This window comes from Spizellomyces punctatus (assembly GCF_000182565.1).
Source record: "Spizellomyces punctatus DAOM BR117 chromosome Unknown supercont1.3, whole genome shotgun sequence".
In the NCBI taxonomy this organism is placed as follows: Eukaryota; Fungi; Chytridiomycota; class Chytridiomycetes; order Spizellomycetales; family Spizellomycetaceae; genus Spizellomyces; species Spizellomyces punctatus.
In genome coordinates this window covers 1,077,454-1,100,973 of record NW_015971539.1, presented here as the reverse complement: position 1 = coordinate 1,100,973, position 23,520 = coordinate 1,077,454, and the positions used below count along the sequence as shown (strand labels likewise).

At 47.9% G+C, this 23,520-nt stretch overlaps 12 protein-coding genes across 14 annotated transcripts; 7 read left to right on the top strand and 5 right to left on the bottom strand.

The window, feature by feature from the left end:
- Positions 1–6: 6 nt before the first annotated feature.
- On the top strand, positions 7–1,858 carry SPPG_02111. Of its 2 annotated transcripts, none has more exons than XM_016750414.1 (11): positions 7–131; positions 202–269; positions 334–436; positions 511–657; positions 717–832; positions 889–1,015; positions 1,078–1,151; positions 1,211–1,375; positions 1,455–1,527; positions 1,588–1,627; positions 1,689–1,858. In XM_016750414.1, the coding sequence occupies exons 1-11, from the start codon at positions 53–55 to the stop codon at positions 1,729–1,731; spliced, it is 1,035 nt and encodes a 344-aa protein (XP_016611082.1). In that variant the 5' UTR covers positions 7–52; the 3' UTR covers positions 1,732–1,858. The 2 variants fall into 2 exon arrangements, with proteins under 2 accessions (XP_016611082.1, XP_016611081.1); XM_016750413.1 differs by having other exon boundaries at positions 1,446–1,527.
- Positions 1,686–2,443, bottom strand: SPPG_02110 (6,7-dimethyl-8-ribityllumazine synthase). Its single transcript, XM_016750412.1, has 2 exons — positions 2,353–2,443; positions 1,686–2,292 (listed from the first exon to the last, which is right to left on the bottom strand). The coding sequence occupies exons 1-2, from the start codon at positions 2,420–2,422 to the stop codon at positions 1,865–1,867; spliced, it is 498 nt and encodes a 165-aa protein (XP_016611080.1). The 5' UTR covers positions 2,423–2,443; the 3' UTR covers positions 1,686–1,864.
- Positions 2,444–2,564: 121 nt separating this feature from the next.
- On the top strand, positions 2,565–3,689 carry SPPG_02109 (uncharacterized protein). Its single transcript, XM_016750411.1, has 6 exons — positions 2,565–2,759; positions 2,825–2,951; positions 3,016–3,150; positions 3,237–3,316; positions 3,387–3,519; positions 3,588–3,689. The coding sequence occupies exons 1-6, from the start codon at positions 2,622–2,624 to the stop codon at positions 3,599–3,601; spliced, it is 627 nt and encodes a 208-aa protein (XP_016611079.1). The 5' UTR covers positions 2,565–2,621; the 3' UTR covers positions 3,602–3,689.
- On the bottom strand, positions 3,625–10,149 carry SPPG_02108 (uncharacterized protein). The gene is made up of 28 exons (XM_016750410.1): positions 10,029–10,149; positions 9,742–9,943; positions 9,564–9,673; positions 9,256–9,507; positions 9,135–9,195; positions 8,943–9,056; positions 8,823–8,884; positions 8,662–8,763; positions 8,419–8,595; positions 8,252–8,359; positions 7,947–8,198; positions 7,639–7,888; positions 7,442–7,573; positions 7,276–7,373; positions 7,138–7,213; positions 6,916–7,071; positions 6,322–6,846; positions 6,211–6,261; positions 6,083–6,151; positions 5,875–6,030; positions 5,696–5,813; positions 5,418–5,635; positions 4,656–5,356; positions 4,283–4,591; positions 4,148–4,217; positions 4,005–4,081; positions 3,865–3,927; positions 3,625–3,791 (listed from the first exon to the last, which is right to left on the bottom strand). The coding sequence occupies exons 1-28, from the start codon at positions 10,098–10,100 to the stop codon at positions 3,702–3,704; spliced, it is 4,671 nt and encodes a 1,556-aa protein (XP_016611078.1). The 5' UTR covers positions 10,101–10,149; the 3' UTR covers positions 3,625–3,701.
- A 464-nt stretch (positions 10,150–10,613) lies between these two features.
- Positions 10,614–12,528, top strand: SPPG_02107 (uncharacterized protein). Its single transcript, XM_016750409.1, has 5 exons — positions 10,614–11,669; positions 11,730–11,796; positions 11,858–12,012; positions 12,076–12,155; positions 12,217–12,528. The coding sequence occupies exons 1-5, from the start codon at positions 10,979–10,981 to the stop codon at positions 12,289–12,291; spliced, it is 1,068 nt and encodes a 355-aa protein (XP_016611077.1). The 5' UTR covers positions 10,614–10,978; the 3' UTR covers positions 12,292–12,528.
- On the bottom strand, positions 12,219–13,049 carry SPPG_02106 (protein transporter TIM9). The gene is made up of 3 exons (XM_016750408.1): positions 12,918–13,049; positions 12,761–12,856; positions 12,219–12,690 (listed from the first exon to the last, which is right to left on the bottom strand). Exons 1-3 carry the CDS (start codon positions 12,981–12,983, stop codon positions 12,565–12,567), a joined length of 288 nt encoding a protein of 95 aa, XP_016611076.1. The 5' UTR covers positions 12,984–13,049; the 3' UTR covers positions 12,219–12,564.
- Positions 13,050–13,171: 122 nt separating this feature from the next.
- SPPG_02105 (palmitoyltransferase YKT6) lies at positions 13,172–14,361 on the top strand. The gene is made up of 5 exons (XM_016750407.1): positions 13,172–13,323; positions 13,394–13,476; positions 13,605–13,885; positions 13,951–14,076; positions 14,145–14,361. The coding sequence occupies exons 1-5, from the start codon at positions 13,220–13,222 to the stop codon at positions 14,151–14,153; spliced, it is 603 nt and encodes a 200-aa protein (XP_016611075.1). The 5' UTR covers positions 13,172–13,219; the 3' UTR covers positions 14,154–14,361.
- On the bottom strand, positions 14,253–15,939 carry SPPG_02104 (uncharacterized protein). The gene is made up of 3 exons (XM_016750406.1): positions 15,601–15,939; positions 15,504–15,542; positions 14,253–15,418 (listed from the first exon to the last, which is right to left on the bottom strand). Exons 1-3 carry the CDS (start codon positions 15,737–15,739, stop codon positions 14,352–14,354), a joined length of 1,245 nt encoding a protein of 414 aa, XP_016611074.1. The 5' UTR covers positions 15,740–15,939; the 3' UTR covers positions 14,253–14,351.
- A 494-nt stretch (positions 15,940–16,433) lies between these two features.
- Positions 16,434–17,999, top strand: SPPG_02103 (small GTP-binding protein domain). Its single transcript, XM_016750405.1, has 3 exons — positions 16,434–16,860; positions 16,972–17,118; positions 17,182–17,999. The coding sequence occupies exons 1-3, from the start codon at positions 16,660–16,662 to the stop codon at positions 17,920–17,922; spliced, it is 1,089 nt and encodes a 362-aa protein (XP_016611073.1). The 5' UTR covers positions 16,434–16,659; the 3' UTR covers positions 17,923–17,999.
- SPPG_02102 (uncharacterized protein) lies at positions 17,936–18,729 on the bottom strand. The gene has a single exon (XM_016750404.1). It carries the CDS (start codon positions 18,709–18,711, stop codon positions 18,112–18,114), a length of 600 nt encoding a protein of 199 aa, XP_016611072.1. The 5' UTR covers positions 18,712–18,729; the 3' UTR covers positions 17,936–18,111.
- Positions 18,730–18,858: 129 nt separating this feature from the next.
- SPPG_02101 lies at positions 18,859–20,420 on the top strand. Of its 2 annotated transcripts, XM_016750402.1 has the most exons (5): positions 18,859–18,968; positions 19,061–19,125; positions 19,197–19,315; positions 19,383–20,017; positions 20,045–20,420. In XM_016750402.1, the coding sequence occupies exons 3-4, from the start codon at positions 19,253–19,255 to the stop codon at positions 19,926–19,928; spliced, it is 609 nt and encodes a 202-aa protein (XP_016611070.1). In that variant the 5' UTR covers positions 18,859–18,968; positions 19,061–19,125; positions 19,197–19,252; the 3' UTR covers positions 19,929–20,017; positions 20,045–20,420. The 2 variants fall into 2 exon arrangements, with proteins under 2 accessions (XP_016611070.1, XP_016611071.1); XM_016750403.1 differs by having other exon boundaries at positions 18,859–19,125.
- A 164-nt stretch (positions 20,421–20,584) lies between these two features.
- SPPG_02100 (uncharacterized protein) lies at positions 20,585–23,351 on the top strand. The gene is made up of 2 exons (XM_016750401.1): positions 20,585–20,956; positions 21,020–23,351. The coding sequence occupies exons 1-2, from the start codon at positions 20,601–20,603 to the stop codon at positions 23,178–23,180; spliced, it is 2,517 nt and encodes an 838-aa protein (XP_016611069.1). The 5' UTR covers positions 20,585–20,600; the 3' UTR covers positions 23,181–23,351.
- Positions 23,352–23,520: the final 169 nt, after the last annotated feature.

Sequence of the window (23,520 nt, the reverse complement as noted above, 5' to 3'; positions counted from 1 at the left end):
AGCAAACCTGCTCGCAACAGTATCCTGGGCAATTACCACTCACCATTGGAGTATGAAGAAAAGTGCAAGTAATCCAAAACTCACAGGTGCCACAGATGCGCTTGCCCGAGCAGACGCTCCGTATCGCCCTGGTCTGTTCCCATCAGCCCGTGCTGTTCACCGTTAAGCGCGCGTGGATCAACTGATAAAGCGATGCTGCAGATGTTACTACAACCTATCAGATGCACCCAACCTCAAAAGGGGATCCGAACGTTAAGAGGGTGATCCAAGTGAGCTTTCTTTGGGATTCTCTACACACGCGATCTGCGTAGTAACGCCCAGAAAACAAGCTAGAGTCTTACGGCATGGGTAAATTCGTACGTCATCAACGATTCAATGACTGTCCGTGACCTTGTAGCCGATATGGACGATGGTCAGATCTTGGCCGCCTTCTTGGGTATGCCTCTGTAGACCCCCCTTAGCACACCATGGCAAACCCTTGGCGACATACTCAATCCGTTGCAAATAAAGGTCAAATAACCGGAGAGCAGGTTGTTGATCCGCAAATGCTTGCTGCAAAGTCAGAAAGAAGCAAAGTAGCTATCCTTGCTCATGTCATCAAGTTCGTGGAGGTTAATTTGAAAGTGAGGCAAGACCGGGAACGGTGGACAATTGAGGGTACGGCACAGCATGGCGCAGACGGTGGATGGCAAATTTACATATCGTCTCAATCTCAGGCATCATGAGCAAGGATATATCATCAATCATTTGCCTTCTGGTAGATCTGGCACAAGTTTTGGGATGTCCTTACAGTCTACCCCCTGGGATATCAATGGCAATTATCAAACGAGAGGTATGCTATTGGAAGAATCAGTACATTCATAAGCCACTCACCGTGTTCCTCAAAAGGAACTACCTGGAGGAGTTAAAAACAAGACAACTGTCCATAAAATTACTCCCGAGGAAATCAAAGGCGTTTCTCGTAGCAGCAGCGCTAGAATGTCGCAGATAGAGCTTCTACCACCAGATGTTGATGGTAAGCCTGCCAAGTAGCTCTAATGCAAACATTCTAATCTGTGTCTGCCCAATTTCTAACAGGTGGTCCTCAATATGAGCCTGACGCGCTTGACAAGTTATTTGAAACACCGGAAAAGATGGATAAAGTAACGAAGGTGAGAACGAGAGCTTTCATTCAATGCCCAGAAGGGTGCTAACAACCTAGCGACAACAGCTGCTGCTAGAATTTGTCAATTCTCAATTAGAAGGTCTCGACATCCGCATCAACAGCTTGACTAAATTGGAAGGAATATATTTGATCTTTCTCATTGGAACGCTGGGGAACTTCTTTGTCCCCCTCCACCACTATACTCTCAGTCCAACCACCCTTGCAGAAAAGGTTTGTGTTCCGCAATGCATTGATCTGAACTGACCGTGAAAGTGGGAAGACCAAAGCGTTTAACCACTAGATCGCCTAGATCGAGAATGCCCGGTTTGCCCTATCCATGATGTTGGATCTTAATATCGACATTACTCGCATAAATGCTACTGGTAGGTTGCATTCGAGCAATATTCAGAAGGCTGACCCAAGATAAGAACCTTTTGCATTAGATTTAGTCCGGAAGGATGTCAAGGCACTATTACGATGCTTGTACGTGGACTACAATGACAATTTCACTGGCACGCTGACAATACTGACAATTCCCTTTCAGATATGGGCTTTTTCAAGCATTTAATACGAAGCGTGGCGAATGAGCAAGTTGGAAAGTACAAGAAGTGAACAAGGCAAACCACATTACTTTGAACATACATGGTTTTAGATTTTGTAAAAATAGCCATTGATATAGTAGCACCGTCAATGATATATAATGTCGTACCTTCACCGGCTCTATCCTCTATTCAAAAGAGCCATCTCAATGGCAGCCTGAGCCCAATCCTCACCGTGGTTATGTCCCTTGGATGGGCCCCGCCCAAGTCCAGCTCTCTCAAAGGCCTGGTCCTCTGTCAAACAAGTCAAGACCCCGAAGATCACAGGGATTCTCGTATCTAGCCCCACTCGCATCAGTCCTTGACTTGTGGCATCAGCTATATACTCAAAGTGCATGGTTGAGCCCTTGATAAGCACGCCGATGGAAATACAGGCATCGAAAGGGACTTTTGCACTCTGAAGGAGAGACTGTGACGCAAAAGGAAGTTCATAGGCTCCAGGAACGTCCTTTATAACAATGTTCGTCGCTTCAACACCATGCGCTTGAAGAGTATTAACAGTTCCCTTGACAAGGGCCTCAACCACTGGAAGATTCCATCTTGTATGCACTGTAGAGCAAGAGGTGTCAGAATGGCATAGTCCCGGTATACCATGAAAGAGTTACAGACCAATAAGAACCCTAAGGCCCGTGCCATTTAGGCCCGCCTTTGTCACGACTCCCTTTTCAAAGTGTTCCATTGCCGCCTAGGTTGATGAGTTACTGTCAGCACTAGAGATCTGCACCACACTAATCCTGGTCCGGTAACCGTGGCAACAGCAACAACGCAGCAGAACCGGCTCGAATCACGGTAGAGCAAAGTGAACTATCCCAATAGATATTCGTTAACGACTTGCTATCACGCATCCAGTTCTTGTTCCACTCCAGACTGTCGAACTCATGAGTGGAAGAGGAGGAGGCGGTGGTGGTTGGAGAGGTGGGCGAGGAGGGGGCAGTGGGGGAGGGTTTGGACGAGGCCGGGGACCTGACTTGGGGGAAGATGTTGAAGTAACATACAAGGAGACTCCGCTCTTTCCGGTACCTGTTCGATTCCTTAGAGACCAATATCCACGAGAACTTGCTAAACATGCAAGTGATTGCAGGACTACAAACCCCATCCTTTCAAACAAATGACCCTCCCCGAACAGTACATGGTCGACGAGTGGAAGGTCTTTCTCGACAGCCTTCGGGAGCTACCATATTATCTTGATGTCCCACCTCCGAAGCCTGGTAGAGTGAAAATTGTAAAACCTCAGGAATTAGCGATCGGGGAAAATTGACATGCTGTCATTAGATATCGAGAGATACTCAGATCGGTTTCGCAAACGGACGAAGGAGGCGAATAAATCTTTGACTGGAGTCCCGACAGATCTTGCTTTTTTCCCTGAAGAACTTCACGGAGTAAAGGATCCATCGAAGTCCAAGACGAGTGAGTGTGCAACGTGATTTTGTCCAGTACCTGATCCACTCGACAGGGGGCTGGCTAACAGATGGTACCTGTCCGATATCGTGTAGGTGCCAAACTTGTTAAGAAAGACATCGACCTCAAAGCTCTGGATGCTTTGGAGAAAGAAGAGGCCAGTGCCAAGGGAAATGTAGGGCACTTGCGCGTGGGTCCGGCTCGGTACGCCAAAATACTAATAACTCCATGTGTGATACTTGCAGGCAGATGTTGATGATGACGATGAAGCGTTACCAGAAGAGGAGTACGACGAAGAAATGTACGAGGAAGAAAACGACTATTTGGTTGATCACTACGACGAAGATGTCGATGTGTTTGGAGGAGATGCAAGTGACCGTAAGCAGACGGCTAGGGCAGATTCTACCCGTTGGATTCCCGTTCTAACCAGTGCTTTAATGTTCCAGGGGAAGATTATTGAGCTTGTACAAAGACAGTGGGCGTGTGTATATATAACTTATTCATTAATCTATATTCATTGCATATCATTATTCTATTTTGCATTTCCCACCCGGAATTATTTAGCTTTCGGCAGGCAGAGCTATGTCTTCGGCGTTGGATTGCAGGCCTATGCGGAGTGCAGATTTCTGCTGTTCTAGGCGAGATACCTCCTTGTAAAGCCAATGCGTAATTGGTCAGGCAAATGAACTTTTATTACAAATGGAAAAAAGCACTTGCACGTACCCGTATGCACTTTAGGTTTTCTTGTTGGAGTTTCTTGTTCTCTTCAATCAAGGCTGCTATCATCTGTGTTTACCGATACTCAGATCAGCAAGATGATAACATGGTAAATTCTCTTTCACGATTTATTTATGCAAACGTACCGGACTGCCGGTGGCTTTCAATGGAAGCGGATTTAAGGAAAGATATGGTGCAGATCGGGAGGAGACAATTCCTTTTACTATTACGAACGATATGAGCCCTGACATCTCAGCTAACTCATGATAGTTCAGGGTTCATAACGTACCACTATCATTTGGTTTCAACAGGTGATCAGTATTAGTCGATTGTTCAGTATGGGAGTCTTCATCTGACTTCTTTAGTTAAAGACAACAACGAGTTATTCGTCTCCTGGTGCGATTTGTAACTCATACGCAAGTACCTGCGAGGCGATAGTCATGCTACTTCCTCCTTTAACAAACGCAGCCATCTCTAACTTGAACTCATCCGCGATCGAGTCTGGTCTCAGGCGTTCGACATCCACAACGGCACTAAGTTCAGGCAGGTGAACCAACAATTGTTCCGTATCCAGGTTCTCGCCTGCCCCTTCATGTACTTCCGCGGTAACCAGGGCCGGAATCTCCCCCAAATCCGAGAGCTCCTTTTCTAAGACCGATTTTTTACTCTCTAACGTTGTCTTTGCAAGGCGAAGACTCTTGTTGGCGAGTTCAATACGTGATAAGTACAACGACTTTGGAAATATGTCAGCATCAAAGATTAGGCAATTCCAGCCAGCTAAATAAGAATCCAAATACCTCAGCGAAGTCCCCTTCCTGCAGTGAGGCGCAGCGTCTCACAACCAATGTAGAACTTGAATCCGTAGTTTCATTCAGCTGCTTAAGTAGGCCTGTCGAACCCTTAAGATCTACTAGGCTAGCAGGACTTGATGGGGTCTCCTCGGTCGCCTGAGCTGCCGGGCTGAGCATAACCTTGTCGGCTGGTATCTCGTTTTCATCATGTTCCGGCTCTGTTTCGGATGGATGCACTCGGTCTTGTTCTTCGTGTGCTGCCGTTAGATCGTCAACGTCCTTCGGTACCGGCTGTCCCATGTTGAGTTCAGGTATACTGTGTTCAGGTTGTTGCGGCACAATTTCTGCACTGATTTCCGGCGAGATGTTGTGGTCGCTGTCCTCTCGGGGTGCTACTGACTCTACAATTTCGCCGTCCTCTTGTTCAATGGGTGCTTGACTCTCCGATCTCTCTGATTGGTCGTGGTGCATATGCTGCTCGGGAACGATGGGGTGAACGTTTTCAAAATTAGCTTCGGTTGATTGCACTTGAAGATCACTTGATGGTGTAGAAGTCTCGAATAAATGACTGACAGAGCCAGGAGCGCTGACTGCCACAGCCTGATCAGCTTCTTGATCAGTGACATTTGTTGGAAGCTCAATATGCTGCGGTTGCGCGACGTCGCTTTCGTGATCGCTTGGCTGTAGCGAATCTGGTTGGGTCGTTGCTATTTTGCGGAAGTTAGAAATTTTTAGGATATGCGGACTACGAAGAATATAGAAACCTACAGTGTTCAGGTTTATCAAATACCATAGATTCGGAGCGCCTTGGAGTTATTGGTCGCACCGGCACATGTCCCTCTATGTTGTCAAACAGCTTGTCGGCATTGGCGATGATACATTCCGTTGCCGCTATGGCCCACCCAGTCTCTTCCCGCATCACCGTCTGGGCAAGGACACCGGCCAGCTTACGTGCGTCCAGTTGAGTGTGTGCTTGACGTGATATTCTGCATGAAAAATGTAAAATCTAATCTCTGATTTACTAGACAAAGGCCCTTCTTACTTACCCCTGCCAATGGAGGAAAACCATGGCTAACGCTCGTTGGTTGGTGAGGGGTAGGTTGCGAATGGGAAATTTAATTGCTTCGATAAAGTCCTCATCAATATGACTACGATGCTGCATTCCTATGCCAGTGATTGGTACGACATGCATTACGCTAATGGCCTACAAAGAAAATATTCTTACTTGCTGATCCACGTATCTCAGCAAGAGTCTCTTTTGGCCATAACAGATTCCCGTTGTTGGCTGTCGCAATGTAACCCTTGGTTATCTGCGCCAGTCGTTCTGGTGGGATCTTTTCGATATGGCGTGACAGAGCTTCGGCGCGTGGCTTTTTTAGAACTATTCGGGCGTTAAATACATGATGGCAGGCGAAGAAAGGGCATTTTCATACCTAAATCCTCCACAATCTTGTTTATATCGTGCGTGTCGCCGCCGCGATAAAGGGTCTTACAGTTCAGACCTATATAGGTGTGCTGGTGTTAAAATAGTCATCTCTATTAGAGAGCGTGATATCCTTACCTCGCTCCTCCACTGAATTCAGAAGCACCTCCAGAACACGAATTGGGACAACTTTAACAGTTGAAGTTAACTAAGATGAGAAATGAGCATAGCCGCGTGGTGTCAACTCACGTTTCTCGTTGGGTGACGGAGCAACGCTTTTCCCCCGAAGAAAGAGACGCTGGAAATTACCGCGGGGAAGGGGCGGTACGTTCTTTTGTGGTGAGGTCCGATCAGGTCCAAACGGACGTGCGGCGCCCGGAATGACAGGTATTCGGCTTCGTCTCTCAGGAGATCTTCCGGAGTATGTACCACCAGGTTCTGGCGTGCCGGCTCTGTAGGGAATGTCACCAGAAGCATCTGGCCCAGGTCTTCTCATTGCGTTTGTAATCCTGCGCATGACTGTGGATGGGCGTCGAGTTAGGTTTGCGTTTTTCTCACTGGTTATGCTGGTCACGCTGGCCATGCTGCTAACGCTGCTGCGGGACGCCCAGGAAAGAAGAGAGGAGGTGGACGAGAAGGAGCGCGAGTGCATCAATGAAGGCCGACGAACTTTGTAGTAGATTTCGCAAACGTCGCGTAAAGCAGGTTCCATTATCGTTTTAAACCGGTCCGGATCCGGTCCTTCGTGCGATAAGAATGAGGCGATTTTGCTAGCTATACGTGATCGAATACTGCGTGAACATCTTCACCACAACGATGGAATTAGATAACAACGGTACACACCCTGCGAAAGAAGTTTTTGCTGAACGCTCGCAGGATCATTCCATGTTGGAACATTTTGGGGGTTTAATGGATCACCGTGCGCGTTAAGCGCTTTTTCATGAACCGCAAATGTTAATCGTGCCTCCATATCTTTGGTTTCTAAAAACCCCATTGCATCTAAAGGATTATTGATTGAGATTCCCAACCAGAACGGGATCCACTTCGTTGTTCAAGTGTACCTACAGTAACTGTCTTTGCTTCGCGACAAGATGTCAGCAAACAACTGATGATCCCCAAGTACCACAACGCCAACAGATCCCTTCCATATTCAAGAATTGAGAAAGAGAAAACTTCAAGATAGTTCATGCAGCTGCAACTCACCAATAATTTTTTGTTCAACTCGCTGGCGTTCATGATATTGTAGTACACATCTAAGTCATCAAAGCGGTCGGCATAGGGCTCATTTTTGAGCTTGTTGGCTGCCCGCCCGAAAATGGAAGTTCAGAATAGGATGTTGCAGAATTCAAAGCCTTATGTTGTGCCTCACCCTCTAGCTTCGCTCTGACCTCAATATCTCGTAAGGCACGCAGGAAAAACTCTTTTGCTTCTTTAGATTCTGCTTCGTAGGAGGCCACTCGACGCTGATGTGGGCCGTTAGTCAAACAAATGAGCTTGAACTCTGTAGCGAGATGGAAAATGTGAGCTAGCTCATACTAATCTAAACACTATTCGAATGATATATACCTTTATCGTGTTGGTCCACTGCGGTTATACTCGCCACCGGATGCATGGCTTCAATAATGTACGGAGGTCGTTCAGAAGTTTTCTCACGGGCTCCTTTTCGTGCAAGGTTATTCGTCTGCTGTTCTTTGCGTTCCAGCACCAGTAACAGATTACTGAATAGAAGGAAGATGCGTTTATGAAGACGGATTTTTTTGTCGTTTATCTCCTCAACATGCAGCTCGCATTTGTATTTGACTTGTGCGCTCGATATCTGTACGTAGTAGGTTAGCACAGGGCCGCTCATGAGTGGACGATATCAAAGTTCCTACCGCACCACCGAGGTTCAACTTGTGATCCACCTCTGTAAGAAGTTTGAAGTCTTCATATTGACGTCGACGTTCATCAATTCTTCGTGTCGCCTCATCCATGGCCCGGTGGGCTTCCATCGCAAGGGGAAAGGTTGGATCGGACGTCAGTGTATTCAGCATAATGGTATGAAGAGCCATAACATAGCGAGGTAGTCTTTGAACAGGTAAGGCGCGCAACGTATCGAAGCTTGTCGTAGGATCTTGACGCAGTTTCTTTATTATTCTCATTAGTCAATGTAAGATGTTACTTGCGGCTAATGATATACCTCCATGAAAGCGTGGAAGATTGGGGACTTTGGTAAACACTGATGTGCATAGTCGAACTGGTCAATATAATCCCGATACGCGAGATAAAAGTCTCCAGACTCGCGCGCCTGAATTTTGGAAACTTTCAACGCAGGACCTATAAGTGGGGTTAAAGGTGCTTACTTACCTTGTCTATGAACACGGTGCAAAAGCGCTCTACAGAAACAGATGGACTTCCCAGCTCCTGCAGCAACTTTTCCGATTGCTCTATGATTCTGCGGACTGTTGGACAGCCGCTTCTAGCAAAACTGGGGCTTGCGAAATCTGCTTCTTGCCAATTCTTCCATACGGGTTCATTGTAATGCTAAATAAGTACAGTCTGAGTATGTGGTTTTACATGATCCAAATAATATGCGGATTGATCACTCACGGTTTCAAGAACTTTCAACCTTTTCAAGTTACTCTTTTCGACTTCAAATATTTCGTAAATGGCTTGAGTGACTTTTGACTTGTCAATCACAGCTGCTTGCGTCTTCAAAGTCGACAGGATAAGTGTGTGCGGCATTTTGCACCGAAAGGAATAATGAATACCTTGATCTCCACATTGCTCGAACTGCGAGGTGGCCCTGATTTCATCTTCTGAAATATGAGCCCTACATTTCAAGCCAGTTATTGGGTCTGTCGGACTTCAGGGTCCGGGTAGCTACCAACCGAGATCTCTAAAAGTTCGCGAGTCATCCATGGGCTTGACTAGCTCATCCGCCTTTACACCAAGGGTAAGAGGTACTTTGAACCCATTTTGCCCATCATATGAGTTTAAAAGCGCTAATATACCGGGATGCACGAGCTGGTGAGCGTAAGCTCAAAGAGTTGGATGCACAAAAGGAAATACCGCCGACATACAGGCTGTTGCGTCCCGTTGGGCTAAGATGATATCAATCACAACGTGATCAAGTTTTCGCATCTACGTAGTGCTTGAGATTCAATGGAGACTATCCTTCCGCAACGCAATAACAGTACGCACCCGAAGGGCATCCAGTTCCAAGAGGGCATTATCCAGATCTCGCTTCTTGACAGCATGTGCGCTATTCACAATCTCTACACCCATTGCATCAATCAAGTCCATCTCTTGGGCTGTGCCATGTGGGGCCGCTAGGACCTTATCCTCCCGGAGCCCGCACAAGACATATGGAAGACGTAAGTACTCGCGAAGTGCAGCCACGGCGGCTGGGTATTCTTCTATCTTTTCTTCAATGAAGGTATGGACGTTGAAACCCTGCAAGCGCAACAATTGAACATAAGGGTAACAAACAGGGAAACTCGTTCACATACGTATTTAGTGCGAACATAAGCTAGCATAGTGTCTTTCTCGCTCTCCAAGGACTTTAGCGATATGCACACAGGGCCAATTTTCTCTCGCATTGCAATATATGTCGTAGACGCTGTCAGTATGCAAACAAATTCATTAAGCCATCATGATCGCGCCCCCAGTTGAAACTTATACACATACACTTGGGTTTGCGGCGGCCAAAGTAGGATGGTTTGTGAGAAGATGGCGATACAGGCTCCTCTGGTACATTTTCCAAACTCGCAGCTGATTTTTGCGACGGGGCTCTCACTGGTGTAGCAACGCTTCTTTGGGATGGGGATTTTCCCAAGGACGAAGCAGGAGAGAAGCGATATCCCGCTGCCACAAGCTTGGAACAGGCTGTCTAGAATAGAATTGTGGCAAAATTTCGCCATGAAGATCAGTAGAAAGTCGCAAAGTGAAGCTTGGAAGATGCCTCGAACTCTTACGCGATACTCTTCATCCTCTCGCACTTTCTGAAGAGATTCACGGCTCCTGGCTCCGAAAAGAGCAGGAATCATGTTTCTTTTGTTCGTAATAAATTAAACCTAGTCGGAAGCCAAGTTGAATGACACGCTGAGATATGGATGCCGGTGGTATGGAAGACTGGTCGTGCATTTGAGAACGCGCATGGAGTAAGCAAACGACGCGTTTCTGATCAGGTCGCTCCATGCCATGGGTCTGGGGTTTGAGGATTCAAGAGAAAAGCATGTAGCATAGATCGCATGAAAGCGCACCATTGCAAATGAATCGCATCATTGAATTCTCTCGGCCAATTCTTTGGTTAAAACATTAATCGAAATCCACAAATCTGGGTGGCCTGTGGCCATCGCCGCATTGTGGATGCACAATGTCCAGACTCTAAGGGCGCTTCGGCTCAAGCTATTTCATTTCCAGGGCTTTATATTATGGGTTAATTTCCCTTTCCTTTTCACCATACTGTTGCGATACGCATCTTTGCTCTGCTGGAAACTGTTCAAATCACGTGATTTGCCATAGGACTGTCTGGTTTGATGGCTCCAAAGGGCATTGAAGGAACACGCTGTCATGGCGGATGAGGACGCTTCGCATGCATTGGTATGACCTAGAAACGCTGTGCCAAATCAAGTTATCCTAACTTTACTCCAAGTATGCATTATTACAGGCCGTGGAAGCTGCCGCTGGTGGAAAAGACAGCAATGGTACAAAAGCACCATCAACATCTGCAGCAGGGACACAGATCGCTATTCCTGGCAAAACAACTCCGATAGCGACAACGGGTTTTGCTACATCATTAAGCGCAGCACCAAACCAATCTACCCCGATATCAAAACCGCAGCCGCTTCCCTCCACCCCAAAGATCAACAGTCCAGCTCCGACGGTCCGGCCGCTCAATCAAATTATCCCTGACGTCAATAGCATGACATCAGAACAACGAAAGCTGCTCATTGGGCAGCTTGCCTTATCTAGCCAGCACGCTCAGTTCGCCGCCACAGGACAAGGTAATCACCCACCCGCTGCGGGAACTCCTGTGCCACCACTGGGAGCCTTTGGTGGATTGGGAAACCTTGGGGGGATGACAGCTTTGAGTGCGGCAGCGTCAATGTTGAGTGGTTCCTCGAATGGTTCCGCGCAAAATGTTACCGCCTGGCAAAGTATCTATCCTGCCGCCACAGCTTGGTCAACTCCTCCCAGCTCAAGTCCTGCTGGCCAATCCGCAGGGCAATCGCTTCTGCCCACGATGCTTCCTATCGTGTACCCGTTCGGAGGGGGGATTCAAATGATACCACAGATGCAGCTTCAACACTTCTCACAGAACCCTCTTCAAGCACAGCCAGTAGCGTCGTATCCCACAACCCCTCGACCGGCAGTACGCCCTAGTCTCTCTCAAGCTACGCAACAACTCCGGGACAATATTCTAGCAAAAGTCCGTGCAACTGGTCTCCCATCATCACCCACCCCGTTTGCTTCAGGATCGACGTCACCACTAATATATGGGACTCCGAAGCGACAATGGTCCGCTTCTCCATCTCCCACCAGCTCTGTAAAGCGGCCACGCGGCAGGCCGCCAAAGACGAGCTACACCGACGTACAACATCCACCACTTGTTGGTGGGTATGTTCAACATTAGAAATCCATTGTAAGTTATGGCTGATAACGTTACTGTTTAGCGTCGTCGTACCGGCCTCCCGAACCTACCTTAGAAGAAGTAAAAAATCAACAGGAGATCCAGCGAAGGTAGTTTGATGAGAAATCTTTGACGCGAAATTTCGGAATGTATGGTTTACCGCTCTTGTAGGGTCCATGAAGCTCTCGTGGCCGATCAACGAGCTGCCCGAGAGCCAGATCTATCGCCGTTCAAATCTGTTGACGACGTAATTAATCGGTTGTTACCATTCCATGTATATCAATTTGGCGAACCGCAAAAGCCGCCAACTGAACTTGAAGCCAATCGTACGTGTGCTTGAATCGGTTAGCCATAGTTCGTACAACTTATTGTGCACACTTTTTTTTAAGTTCCCACAACTGAAAATCTCATCGCGAGGGCTAGAGCTGTAGTGGATCAGATCAATGAATGGCAGTCTTCTGAAAAGCAGGTGAGTAGATGGGGCAACATCCGCAGCCGTCGAGTGTTTTTCAAACAATATGCCATCGTAGCGTCCATCAAAACACCTTGTTCGTTTGGCCGAGCGCCTAGTTATGGAAGATTTGGCATCGGACGGCGCCAGCTGATGCACATAATTGTAAATTAAGACTACTGACGGCCCCCTCGCCGCTAATGTATATCAACTGTATATAAGATAATATGCTCCTACTCGTAATGTGCTCCTCCTCTTACTAACCACTCGTCGTTCATCTAGCTAGCTGAGGCCTGTCCAGACCGACAGAAAGAGCTCTCATGCTCGAATTCGACTGGAAATGGTCCGGACGCCATGCAAACCACCACGATGCAGTATTATACAGCGAGCAAGCACGGCCCCGATTTCTCATGCTACACAACGGTCATTATTGCGATCCCATCATTTGCTGTTGCTGCTGCTGTTGCAGCAGTGCATTCTGCTCCCCAAATCTCAACCCGACACGCTCCGAATGTTTTATGAACTTATCAACGCATCGGTTTACGCAGGTATCCTGACAAAAACAGCACAAACATTGAGCATAACCCACAAAATATGTAAATCCATGATAACAGAGCACCAACCTCCTTTGAGCTCAAAGCTTTGGATGTAAAATCATTTACACAATCTGCAAAACAACGGTCTACCAAGTTGGCATACAGGCGGAGAAAGTCCTTCATCTACAACATGATTGCTCAGATTGACAAGTAGTGGGAAGTCAAAAGCACCGAGACCACCAACCTGCTTTTGCTCAATGAAGGCATTCATACGAGACCTCTCCATGTCTGACAGTCCGCTAAAGTCCATGGCTGCAATAAATGTCTTTGTGAAGATCTAATAAACAAAAAGCACTGATGCTCGAAGCCCTTCTGGCCATCATTCACCTTCCGACGTTGAGATGGCAACGCTTCCTCACTTACAGCCTCGCTTACGTAATATACCTGGCTCAGTCACGCTCGTTCCACCGTGTCAGGCGGCATTACAATGGACAGAGGGCTCCACGTAGCGTGCAAAACTCGTTTGCAACGTCAAGACATCAAAGAATGGTTAAAGTGTATGCGCTAGCAGTAGCTGAGAAGGGCTCGCCCGTTAAAATCCTGGCGTCTGAGCAGGACTTGGCAAGTTTTTCGTTCTTCCAGCGGGGGAGGTGAGTTGTATGATAGCCTGAATTTGGTTTGAGTTGAATGGGTCAGTTAAGAGTTTTGGTTTTGGCGTAGTATAACAGAGTTCATCAACTTTTTCACGAAAACTGTTGTTGAGCGGACGCCTAATGGTCAGAGATCAAAGATCGAACAAGATAGTGAGTATCTTATTGTAGAAGCTTAAAAGAACCCTTGCAAGTTGTTGCAGAGAAGCTCAGTTGAGGACGAGCCCAAAACCGGTTGAAATGGCAGCATACTGATCGAAATCTTGTGTACGTCACTCCAGACTTCCTTGGTCACATATATGTACGCGGGGACGGTCTCGCCGGCATCCTCGTCGCAGACAATACGTATCCAACCCGGACAGCCTTTTCCCTTCTCAACCGGCTAGTCGACGAATTCTCAGCAAAGTTTCCTGACCGGGACAAGTGGGCCACAATGAACCCTACCACAACAGCTGCCAAATATCCTGAACTGAGACAACATTTGGTAAAAGCTCAGGATCCGGAAAGCGCAGATCCTTTTATGAAGGTGCAAAAGGAATTGGATGAAACCAAAATCGTTTTGGTGGGTACCTGGAATGCTAGAGTTATGATTAGGTCGATGGCCGTGAGTAACTTTTGGCATCTTAGCACAAAACCATGGAGTCTTTATTGGCGCGAGGAGAAAAACTGGACGACCTGGTTACACAATCTGATGCGTTGTCGAGTGCATCCAAAGCATTTTACAAGACAGCAAAGAAGACAAATTCATGTTGTGTAAGTGCTCAAGTCGGGTTGGCAGCGTACATATCAAAATCATCTAACAATTGGATACTGTACACCAGGGATATTGATTGCACAGTGGGGTGATATGGCTATACAAGTGCACTCTTTTTTTGGACTGAAAAATTCACGCTTCACAAAGACCTTAGAGGCAAACCACAGCGGACCAATTTCAGAGATCAGCTAGTATATTTTAATGAACAAAAGGGACGTGATCATCCCAATAGCAATATCTCCATCAATTATTTCCATCCATCTGATTCATGCAATCAATTTCCACAAGGACCATTGATTTTCAGCATTTGCTTCAAGTCCTGGCTGATCTGAGCCAACATACTTTGCTCGTCCTGAGGCGCCAAAGGAAGAGGGTGTGACAAAGGTCTAGACGGGATAGGTCTAGTGTGCCTGTCGGCAGGCTTAATTGTTTCGTTTATTGGAGTCTTTGCTCCAGTGAGGAGTGATAAAAGATCTCTAGACTTTTTGCGGAGCTCCTCGTCGTTGATTCTTGCATCATCGTCCATGTTAAACATTTCTTGATCAAGTTCCATGTACCGGCGTGGGGATGGAGTGCCTGTCATGTTCAAAGTTTCATGAGAAAAGGTGCGGGAAGGGCCGCGTAAAAGAGGCGGATGGAAAGAGGGTGTCGGCAATGAGGAGGACTCGGTCGTCGCGGCAGACGACGCCATTGGAATCACGGGACCTTTGGGTCCGCAGCGGCCAGAGAATACTGGCAATGGTAACGCGCTCGCGGCGGGAGAATTCTGAAAAGTTGCACCAGCATACAGGCTGCCAGTAGCTTGATTTGATTGCGTGTCGGCGGGGTGCGGATCCATAAGAGGCTGATCTTGATGTTGTAAACGCAAATCTGGAGCGCTCAGCCTGCGCGGTCTTTGAGGCGTGGTATTCGAATATCTCTGTTGTACAAGGGGCGTTGCTCGCTGATCGTACTGCTGGTCGCATTTTCCTCCATCATCAGTCAGTTGCTGACGGGAAGCGGAAGACCGTTTACTGCGGCGCTTCCTGTTAGCGTTTGATTCAGAGTTGCTAGTAGCCTTTGAACCTGGCTCTACCAATAGGCCGCGTTGCTTGGGAGAAGTCGAAGGTGACGGTTTTACAGTGGGTGGAGCTGGTCGAGAATCAGTGCTTGAACGTTCCGACTTTGAATTGCACGACTTGCGAGCAGATTGCTCTTGCCGGTCAGGGCGAGGCTGTTGAGCTGTATGTTTTTCTTTGCGCATAGGGGAGCCCGGAGTCTTGTTTTGGTTTCCGGGAAAGCGAACTTGCTGAGGGGATGCCGTTTTCTGGTGGGTGTGTGTATTGTTGTTTTCAGGATGAGCTAAAAAGGATGAAGAATGTTGCATCAATGAGTGTACTCAAAAAGACAAGACAAATACCGGTAAGTGACATCCACAGAAATATACCTTTATTTGCACTGAAGCATCGTTGGCGCTTCTTTGCAGCTAGGGTGAGGGTAAGGCAAGAGTCTTAAACTGGCTTTACATATACTGGCACACTTACAGTGGGATTGACCTGAGGTGGTGTTCCCGTTGCTGTTAATATTACTGTCTTCAAGTTTTTGCGTGCGCGGTGAGCTTGAGGGTTGAACCACCGTTGAGACGGCTGAGCTTGAGCGTTGGTGATTTATCGCAAGGGACATTTTGGGTTTGTGGTGATTGTGTGGATGACGCAACGACGTAGGTTTTCAACATTACTGTGGGTATGCGAATACTAAATACAAAAGGAGACGCACGAAGAGGACTGCAAGACTTCTGAACACCGGCGAGCCAAAGTGATTCGCTGATGACAATGTCCAACATGTGCGATTTGGAGAAAAAAGGAGGGAATAGCCCAGTGGTATTGTGTGTATTTGCGTTGATGAATGAAGCCCCCCCACCGCTCAGTCACGGGTAACATCACATGACTCTGCATTTGCAGTTCTGCCCTTTTGGATTCTATTTAGGAGATGTTGCAGGGTTTGGATTACTGGCTAACTTGCGAGCAAATAGCAGAACGAATGGGTAATGTCTTTTTGCATCAACAGGAAGTGTCAATACATCTGGGCGTGTTAATACGTTCGGAAGAAGGCCAAACGTCCCCCGAGTAGACAAAAAGGGCTGCAATTCGATCACTGCTATCTGTATAATGCACTCTAGCAAGCGCTCAATGGTGGGATCTGCCCTTGAAGCACACCTTTAACCACCAAGCACACTCTAAGCAAGCAAGAGTTGTTGAACCCTTTAATGGGCTGACGATGTGTGCATTCGAATGCATTGAATGTAAAATGAAATGCAATAAGCCGCTTGCACTGCCACCCAAAGAAACCCTTTTCCAAATTGCTCTGCGCACTGGCTCGAAACGAGCTCAGCCTCTGAATAGAAAAGGACCTCATGCAAGGGCTTGTCTGCAAGGGGAGGGACCAATACTGAACATCTGCCTTTCCCTACTCTTACGGCAGCCGTCAACGCCTTGATTCCTCCTCATCAGGCCACTTGTCGTAACAGACGCCCTCGTAGCGAGCCTCTTTTGCGTAGATTGTCGAGTGAACCAAACATATCAAGAGTGCACGAAAGGGGAAATATGTGGGCCTTTACAAATGAGCGAGAACTCAATGAGACGATAATAAAGGTCATGGTCCTTGGAGACTCAGGAGCCGGCAAGTCACAGCTGTTCCAGCGGCTTCTTGGTAAGCCGTTCAACCCAAGTTCGAAGCCAACAGCCGGGATCGATTTTGGGACTCTAACAGTCAAGATTGCCTCGGGAAAGATAATTAAAGCCCAGGTATGCGTCTAATCGGCTGGATGACGTAACTACAAGACCTCTAGTTTTTGCACTCTGGTCATATCAAACTTGCTCATGCTTTGGATTTTTCCAACCATATCGTACGTGCAGATTGTTGACACCTCGGGCCTAGAGCGATTCCGATCTATCATACAATCGTATTGGAACCTAGCCACGGGCGCAATCATTGTTTACGATGTTACTAGCATGGACTCATTCAACGCAGTGCGGAAGTGGGTTCGAGATTTCAAGAGCAAGGTACGCACGGATGGATTTCAATTTGGTCGTGTACACGTGTTCTCAACAATCACTTGCACACAGCAAGGAAACAAGGGAATAGAGCCGGTCATCATGATTGTTGGAAACAAAGTCGATCGGGCAAAATCAGAACGCCAAGTGCCGACACATGAGGCTCAAGCGTATGCGCTAGCCCAAGGGTTCCTTTTCATGGAAACCTCCGCATCTGAAAACAGAAACGTGGATCTTGCATTCAACGTTCTTTTGACCGACATTTACTATTCTATCGCCGAGTCGTCCGCGGCGCCAGTAAAAGTGAATCCACCACAAGGAGGGATGGGGTCAAGTCATCCTGTTAGCCCGCAACCCCGATCCTCATCTTTGCAACCGTCAGAGACGCTTTTATCACCTCCAAATACTCCGGATTCTGAGAGCGGACCTCGTCATAGATCATTTGACGAGCGCCTCTTTGATCAAGCTAAGGCTTTCTTTAGCTGGATGGGAAGTGGGGAGGGAAGCTTTGAGAAGAAAGATGTGCACAGCGGTGATAGCCAACTTCAAAGGAAAGAAGGTGAAGACAACACCGCACAGGCTGTACTGGCCAGTCTCAAGGCAAAGAGTGTTCTACCAGAGAAGGGAAAGGTACCAGAGTCGGTCGCATCTAGTTTAGGAGGATCGGTTGCCTCAGCGATTCGCGGGCGGTTAGGTAGCATTGGCTATGATGGGCAGCTGGTATCATCGGCAGCTGAGCCTGCTGAGACAACCAAGCTATCACGATCTCAAACGATGCTGGTCCGCCCCTCCGCAGGCCGGGGACGCGCCTAGTTATATGGCGAGGATTTATTTTTGTACAATATCCTTCTAATTCTTGTATTATAGCAAAATACCTAATTTTTCAGCCCTTTCTATACGAAAATGTTTTCAAAAGATTACGCATTACAGCGATCGTTTAAACATACATGAGCAAGATCGAATTTGGAGCAACGTAACAGTCCAAGGCATCCGTGCATCTATCTAGTCGGCCTTCTCTCCGTCCCCATCCTCCCCTCCTGCACCGTCATCCTCCCTGATAATTGGTTTTCCGTCCAATCTTCGCAGAGTTGGAAATTTCTTGGCCATTTCTGTCACCCATATTCCGTCCGCGGTAGCTTTCTCCTCTAGCGGATTTCCAACAAACAAGACATCTTCTATGGCAGGCAGCGATGCCAATGGCTGCAAGCCAGCCCAGTCTTTAATTTTGTTGTTGCTAGCATATATGACTTTGAGCTTCTTGCACACTTCCACTCCGTTCAACCTCTCGATCTGGTTATAGGATATCCATAATTCCTCCAGGGTGTCCGCTACTGCATCCAAGCCCTCAATCTTCTTGATGCTGTTTCGACCGAGAGAGAGAATACGAAGGTGGGGTAGGCCTTGGAGATTAGAGATTTTCTCAATTTGGTTTGTTGATAACGCGAGCTGTTCGACTTTTGTGAGTTGGGCGAGTGATGCGTCCATTTTTTGAATGAAGGGCTGGCATGAGGTCAGCTTGACTTTTGTTGCTTCCGCCGCAGTTTCATTGGTTTTTTCTTCCCATGCTTTGATAGCGTCCTTTATGGATGTTCCTTTTGACATGCTGAATCGTTCGTTTTTAGGTTCGAAGGAGGTGGGCGGAACGTCGCAGCTGGACGCGGTTGCGCTTGCGTGTGTCGCTTAGGCGAGCAGCTGCCACTGAACTGAGTCACATCACGTAATCGGCCTCGGCCCTTGCATCCGAGCAAGGGCAAGGCAAGATCACGGAAAAACAGGAACTCAAACTGGGAGGACTTTGCCCAGAGCCTGCAGAACCTACCTCCAATTTGGATTAGCATCAACAGTTGGTATTCACCGTGGTCAGTTCTGAATAACGGCCATTTTGAGGTGAATCATTCTTAGCGTAACGCAGTGTACACAACACCTGGGCCATGGGTTCCTGTCTCTCCAGAGACGAGGACGGGCAACAGGAACGGAATAGGGCCGATAATGGAGGAGTGACCGGTGTCCCTACTGGTGAGTGGGTAGGTCTGCGACGAGCGTGCAAGGAGGGAGGCAACTGACGTTGAACTATTTCTGCTTTGAAGGAGGGAACAAACCTTTAGTCGACAAAAAATCACTCGCTTGGAGTTCGGAGACACCGATGACGAGGACAGAATTGCAGAGACAACGAGATGCTTTTTGGGATACTCAACCAGCATATTCGGTAGGTTCCGACGTCCGGTTACTTGGTTCGCCCGATAGGCTCAAACCCAGGACGTTTGCGATGGCAGGGCCGCCCGGAAATATGGCAAGCACTACGGGCCGCATGCGAATCACCTTCCATGGATTTAGCCCAAGCCATCGTTGATAGCGCCAATATCACAGTTCCAACCGGTAACCTTTCCGACGGCTGCTATGACGAATTGGGGAGCAATTATGTGATACCAGTAATGTGCATAGTAGAGCCAAAGAATCTCATTGTAGACAAGGAAGGAGCAAGCGAATACAAGAACCAAATTCAGGGCGAGGCACCGTCGTCTAAAGCAGAGGAGGTAATAATACCTTCCCCGACGTCACATCGTCCGAAAAAGACCTTGGTTGCGCGATTGAGTTCCGGGAAAGATATCAAACTCTCCGTTACGGGCGAGGAAACCATAAAGGAGTTGCGTGCGTTGGTGGAAGAGAAAGCAGAGTTGAACCCGCAGGCTAGCAAGGGCGGACGAGTCTGTTTAAAGTTTTTTTATTTGGGCAGACCAATTGCAGATATAACCGCTGTGAAGGAGCTCAAATTGGCGGAGGGAGGAGTTATCCAGGTGATGCTGATCCCTGAAGTATAGCAGGATACTACGTATGTACACGACATTTGGGCCTGGTGCACAAATAACAATTCTGCTGGCAGAAAAGTGTCCTCAAGTGATATTCACAGGCTGTAAAAGAATTGCGATATTCACAGGCTGTAAAAGAATTGCGCAAATGCAGATGGGGTTGCGCCGTCTGGTCAAGGAAACATCATGACCTACGCACAAGAATGGGCCAACAGGCAGTAGCTCCATGTAATCCCATGTTGACAGACCGCACCTCTGCTTGCACGTTGCCATACGCCAACCAAAACGTATCCAAATGTAGGGATCGCTAATAGGGAATAACCATCTGGCCTCTCGACCATGAGATATCCCCTTCAGAATGAGCCCAGACGTTCCTCTCAAGTGGCATGGAAGCGATTGACCTGTGGAGAGAAAGGCCAACGCATGAAAGTAGCACCTTTAATAAGATTAATAGTTGTATAGTGGGTTACCGTATTCAATAAGATATGAATCCGAATAACTTCCTAAAGAAAAAAAACAGAAAGGTAGCGAGGGAGGAGGGCTTTTATAGTCCGCCGATTTTTTGCAAGTCATGTGGGAGCATGTGGAGGTTATTCCATTGGTTGTTTCTTTCATGACTGTGCGAATGGGCCATTGGCGCAGATCGATCGTTCAAAGTCCGTCGTCGACGCTCTTGAGGGCTAGATGTCTCGCCATTTTCTTTCCGGCGAACGCCAAACACTTACTCATCTCTCACAAAGTGGTTCGAATATAACAGTATTTAACAACTGCCTTGCTCTCTCAGGCTATCAGCTCTACGTTAATGTCGACTGGGTTGTCAACCGCGGACGCATTTTTAATACATTTGCTGTCTACACCGGAAGGACTGAACATGTGGCCTTGTTTGCCGTAGCAGAATTCAGTGGCGATGTAGGGGAAGAGTACGATGTAAAAATTCAAAAGGCATTTGCGCAGCTGGAGGTGGACAGGCTGCAGATGCGCGAGACTGGCTTTGGGGTGGTGATGGTGGGAAATCCAGAATGGTTCAGTAAAGCCTCAAGGTGGGTAGCCTGATCAAGTTCCGTTCTCCTTTTGCAAGACACTGGGCTCATTTGCCCCGATAGTCCATGTATACCTGTTCCAGATGGAGACTATGACGCGCACCTTGCCACACTCGTTCTCAATATTAATTTGCGTCGGTTCGGTTGCGGGGAACGGTCGCTCCTCTCCTTTCGGCCCCCATCACAAGCAGTTTGTGAGAAGTTTTATCGCATTACTGGCACCCAGCAAAGTCCTCAGCTCCCTTTTGACCAATGTGTTCTCACAGTGGGGAGGATGGTGCAGCAAGCGTTGGTTTTACTGGCACTCCTCAATGCAGAGTATGCGGATGGTCTGATGTGCAATTCTACTAGTGCTGCTTTGAAGCAATTTTACAATGAATTTGGTCCTTTCAATGATGTGGAGATTGAGCCCGGTAATTGGTGCGATCCGCCATTGGTCACAGTCGTGTTACGCACAGTGGAAGGGTTGAAGCAAAAACTAGGCGCCTTAGGATACGCGGTAAAGATGGGAAACGAGCTCAACGGACTAGCGAGACAGATTAAGCACTTTCAGAAGTCACAAGGGTTGCGAGTGACACATGTGTTTGATCGAAAGACGATAAACAGGATTGAGACTCTCTACGTGAGGGTTCCAGCACAGGCACAGGCCGTTGCAGCAGTTTCATCTACAGTAAACGTTCTACGTTCCAAGATTGAAGATATAACCGGTTTTCCTACCGCGTCGCATCGTCGAGGTGATGATAGTGATGGACAAGGCCCAATAGCTGGTCCAGGAAGCAATGAACACGACTTGGAATATTTCCTGAATAGCTGGATACGAGTAGCAAAACGTACAGAGAAACAGCAGAGCAGGAAAAAAGAAAAGCGAACCGACAACATGAACTTGACTGTCCCGACTGCCCCATCGCCTAATGCCCAGACCCCATCACCGAGAATGGCGGGTACTTCACCTATCTCGCCAACGGTGGCCACTCTCCCTCAACCGGCGCTACCGCTTCGTACTGATCCACTAAGTGCTACTTCAACTGCCCCAGCCCCGGTCAACTCTAGTATCAGTGCACAACCGCCCCCGCCAGGGTTGCCCATTGACGACCTTGATGAGGAAAATCAGCAACATCCAAAGTTTCGGGCGACACCAGCTCGTATGCTTCGCGGCCTAAAGGACTCTACCTCGCGGACTCTTGGCGGCATAGTGGAAAAGTCGAAGCTGGTAACAAAAGGCATGAAGCAACTGGCACATACTGTCAAGGAAGCTGGTGGCATTCATGATGAAGGCGTCGATGGTGAGGCTGATGTCAGCGCAAACGCTCCCGAGTCCGGGAATGCCACTCGGCAAGTATCTACGGTCATCCCTTCAACGCAAGGTCATGATGTGGATGTACACGACGAGGCTCGAGACCTCGTTGAAAATATTGTGGAACGGAGCCGACCACCGGTTGCCCTTACCCCTGCGGACGGGCTATCTGGCGGCAAACGCGCGTCAATTCACCGACGTGCTCTATCGTTAGACAGCGTGCGACGCACCGAGATGAACATACTGGAAAAGTTGAGCAAAAAACGTGACGGAACTACAAGCCGAAGTGGGGAGAGAACACTGGGGAGACATTCCATTGATTTTGGAAGCAGGGCAACGGATTTGAATGACCTGGCAGCACCGCCCTTACCGCCAACGTCGCTTTCACTTCGACGAAGGGGAACAATTGAAGGTGCGCCGTCTGATAGGTCCCGCGGAGGCGGTGAATCTTCCGCCGGTGTATCTCCAGCCGTGTCTCCATCCCCCATTGCCGCCCCCTCATCCCCGATATCCACATCTCCAATACCACCCCTTTCCCTCGCACTTCATCCGCGCTTAATCTCCCAGAGAGCTGCGTTAATTCGACGCCTCCATCACCTCTCGCACGCACTGGGAGATACGATCCCACCGCTTCTCAAGACCCTTACAACGAACACCTCGTATTTGTCCACTCACACCGAAACCCATATAACCCAGACTGCTGCTCTGAAATCGTCCATAACCGAACTGCAAAATCGTCAAAAGGCTTTGGTGGAGAAGGTGGAACAGGTGGAGAACGAGGTGTTGAGAGTGCGTTATGCTGTTGGAGTCCTCGAAGAACGAGTTGGGGAGGCGGAAGAAGCGGTGTTGGGCTTCTTAGGGCGTTTGAGTGGTGTAGAGGGATGGTGGAGGAAGAAAGGGGGCAGTGCTAGGCAAAAGAAGGATGGATAAAGCTACGACATATATGTCCTTTTTCTTTTCGGGTTTATGTATATACTTTTGTATTTTTTGATACATATAGCTTCTGTTTTACACGAGCTTAAAAACAGCGATATACGTGGAGTAGAGAGTGCGCTTTCGAATATACTTTTTGCTTGCATACATTGGGAGATCACTGTTACAAAGTCATGTTGTGATAGTTCCTCAGATGAAATCAAAGTATTGGCTCCGGAAAATATACCTTCATTGATGCCTTTGCCTCAGTACTGTACTCGAGCTCACCTTCACTGCGAAGCAATGCGATTGTACACATCTTTCGTATTAACCGTGTTCAACACAGAGAACACGATTA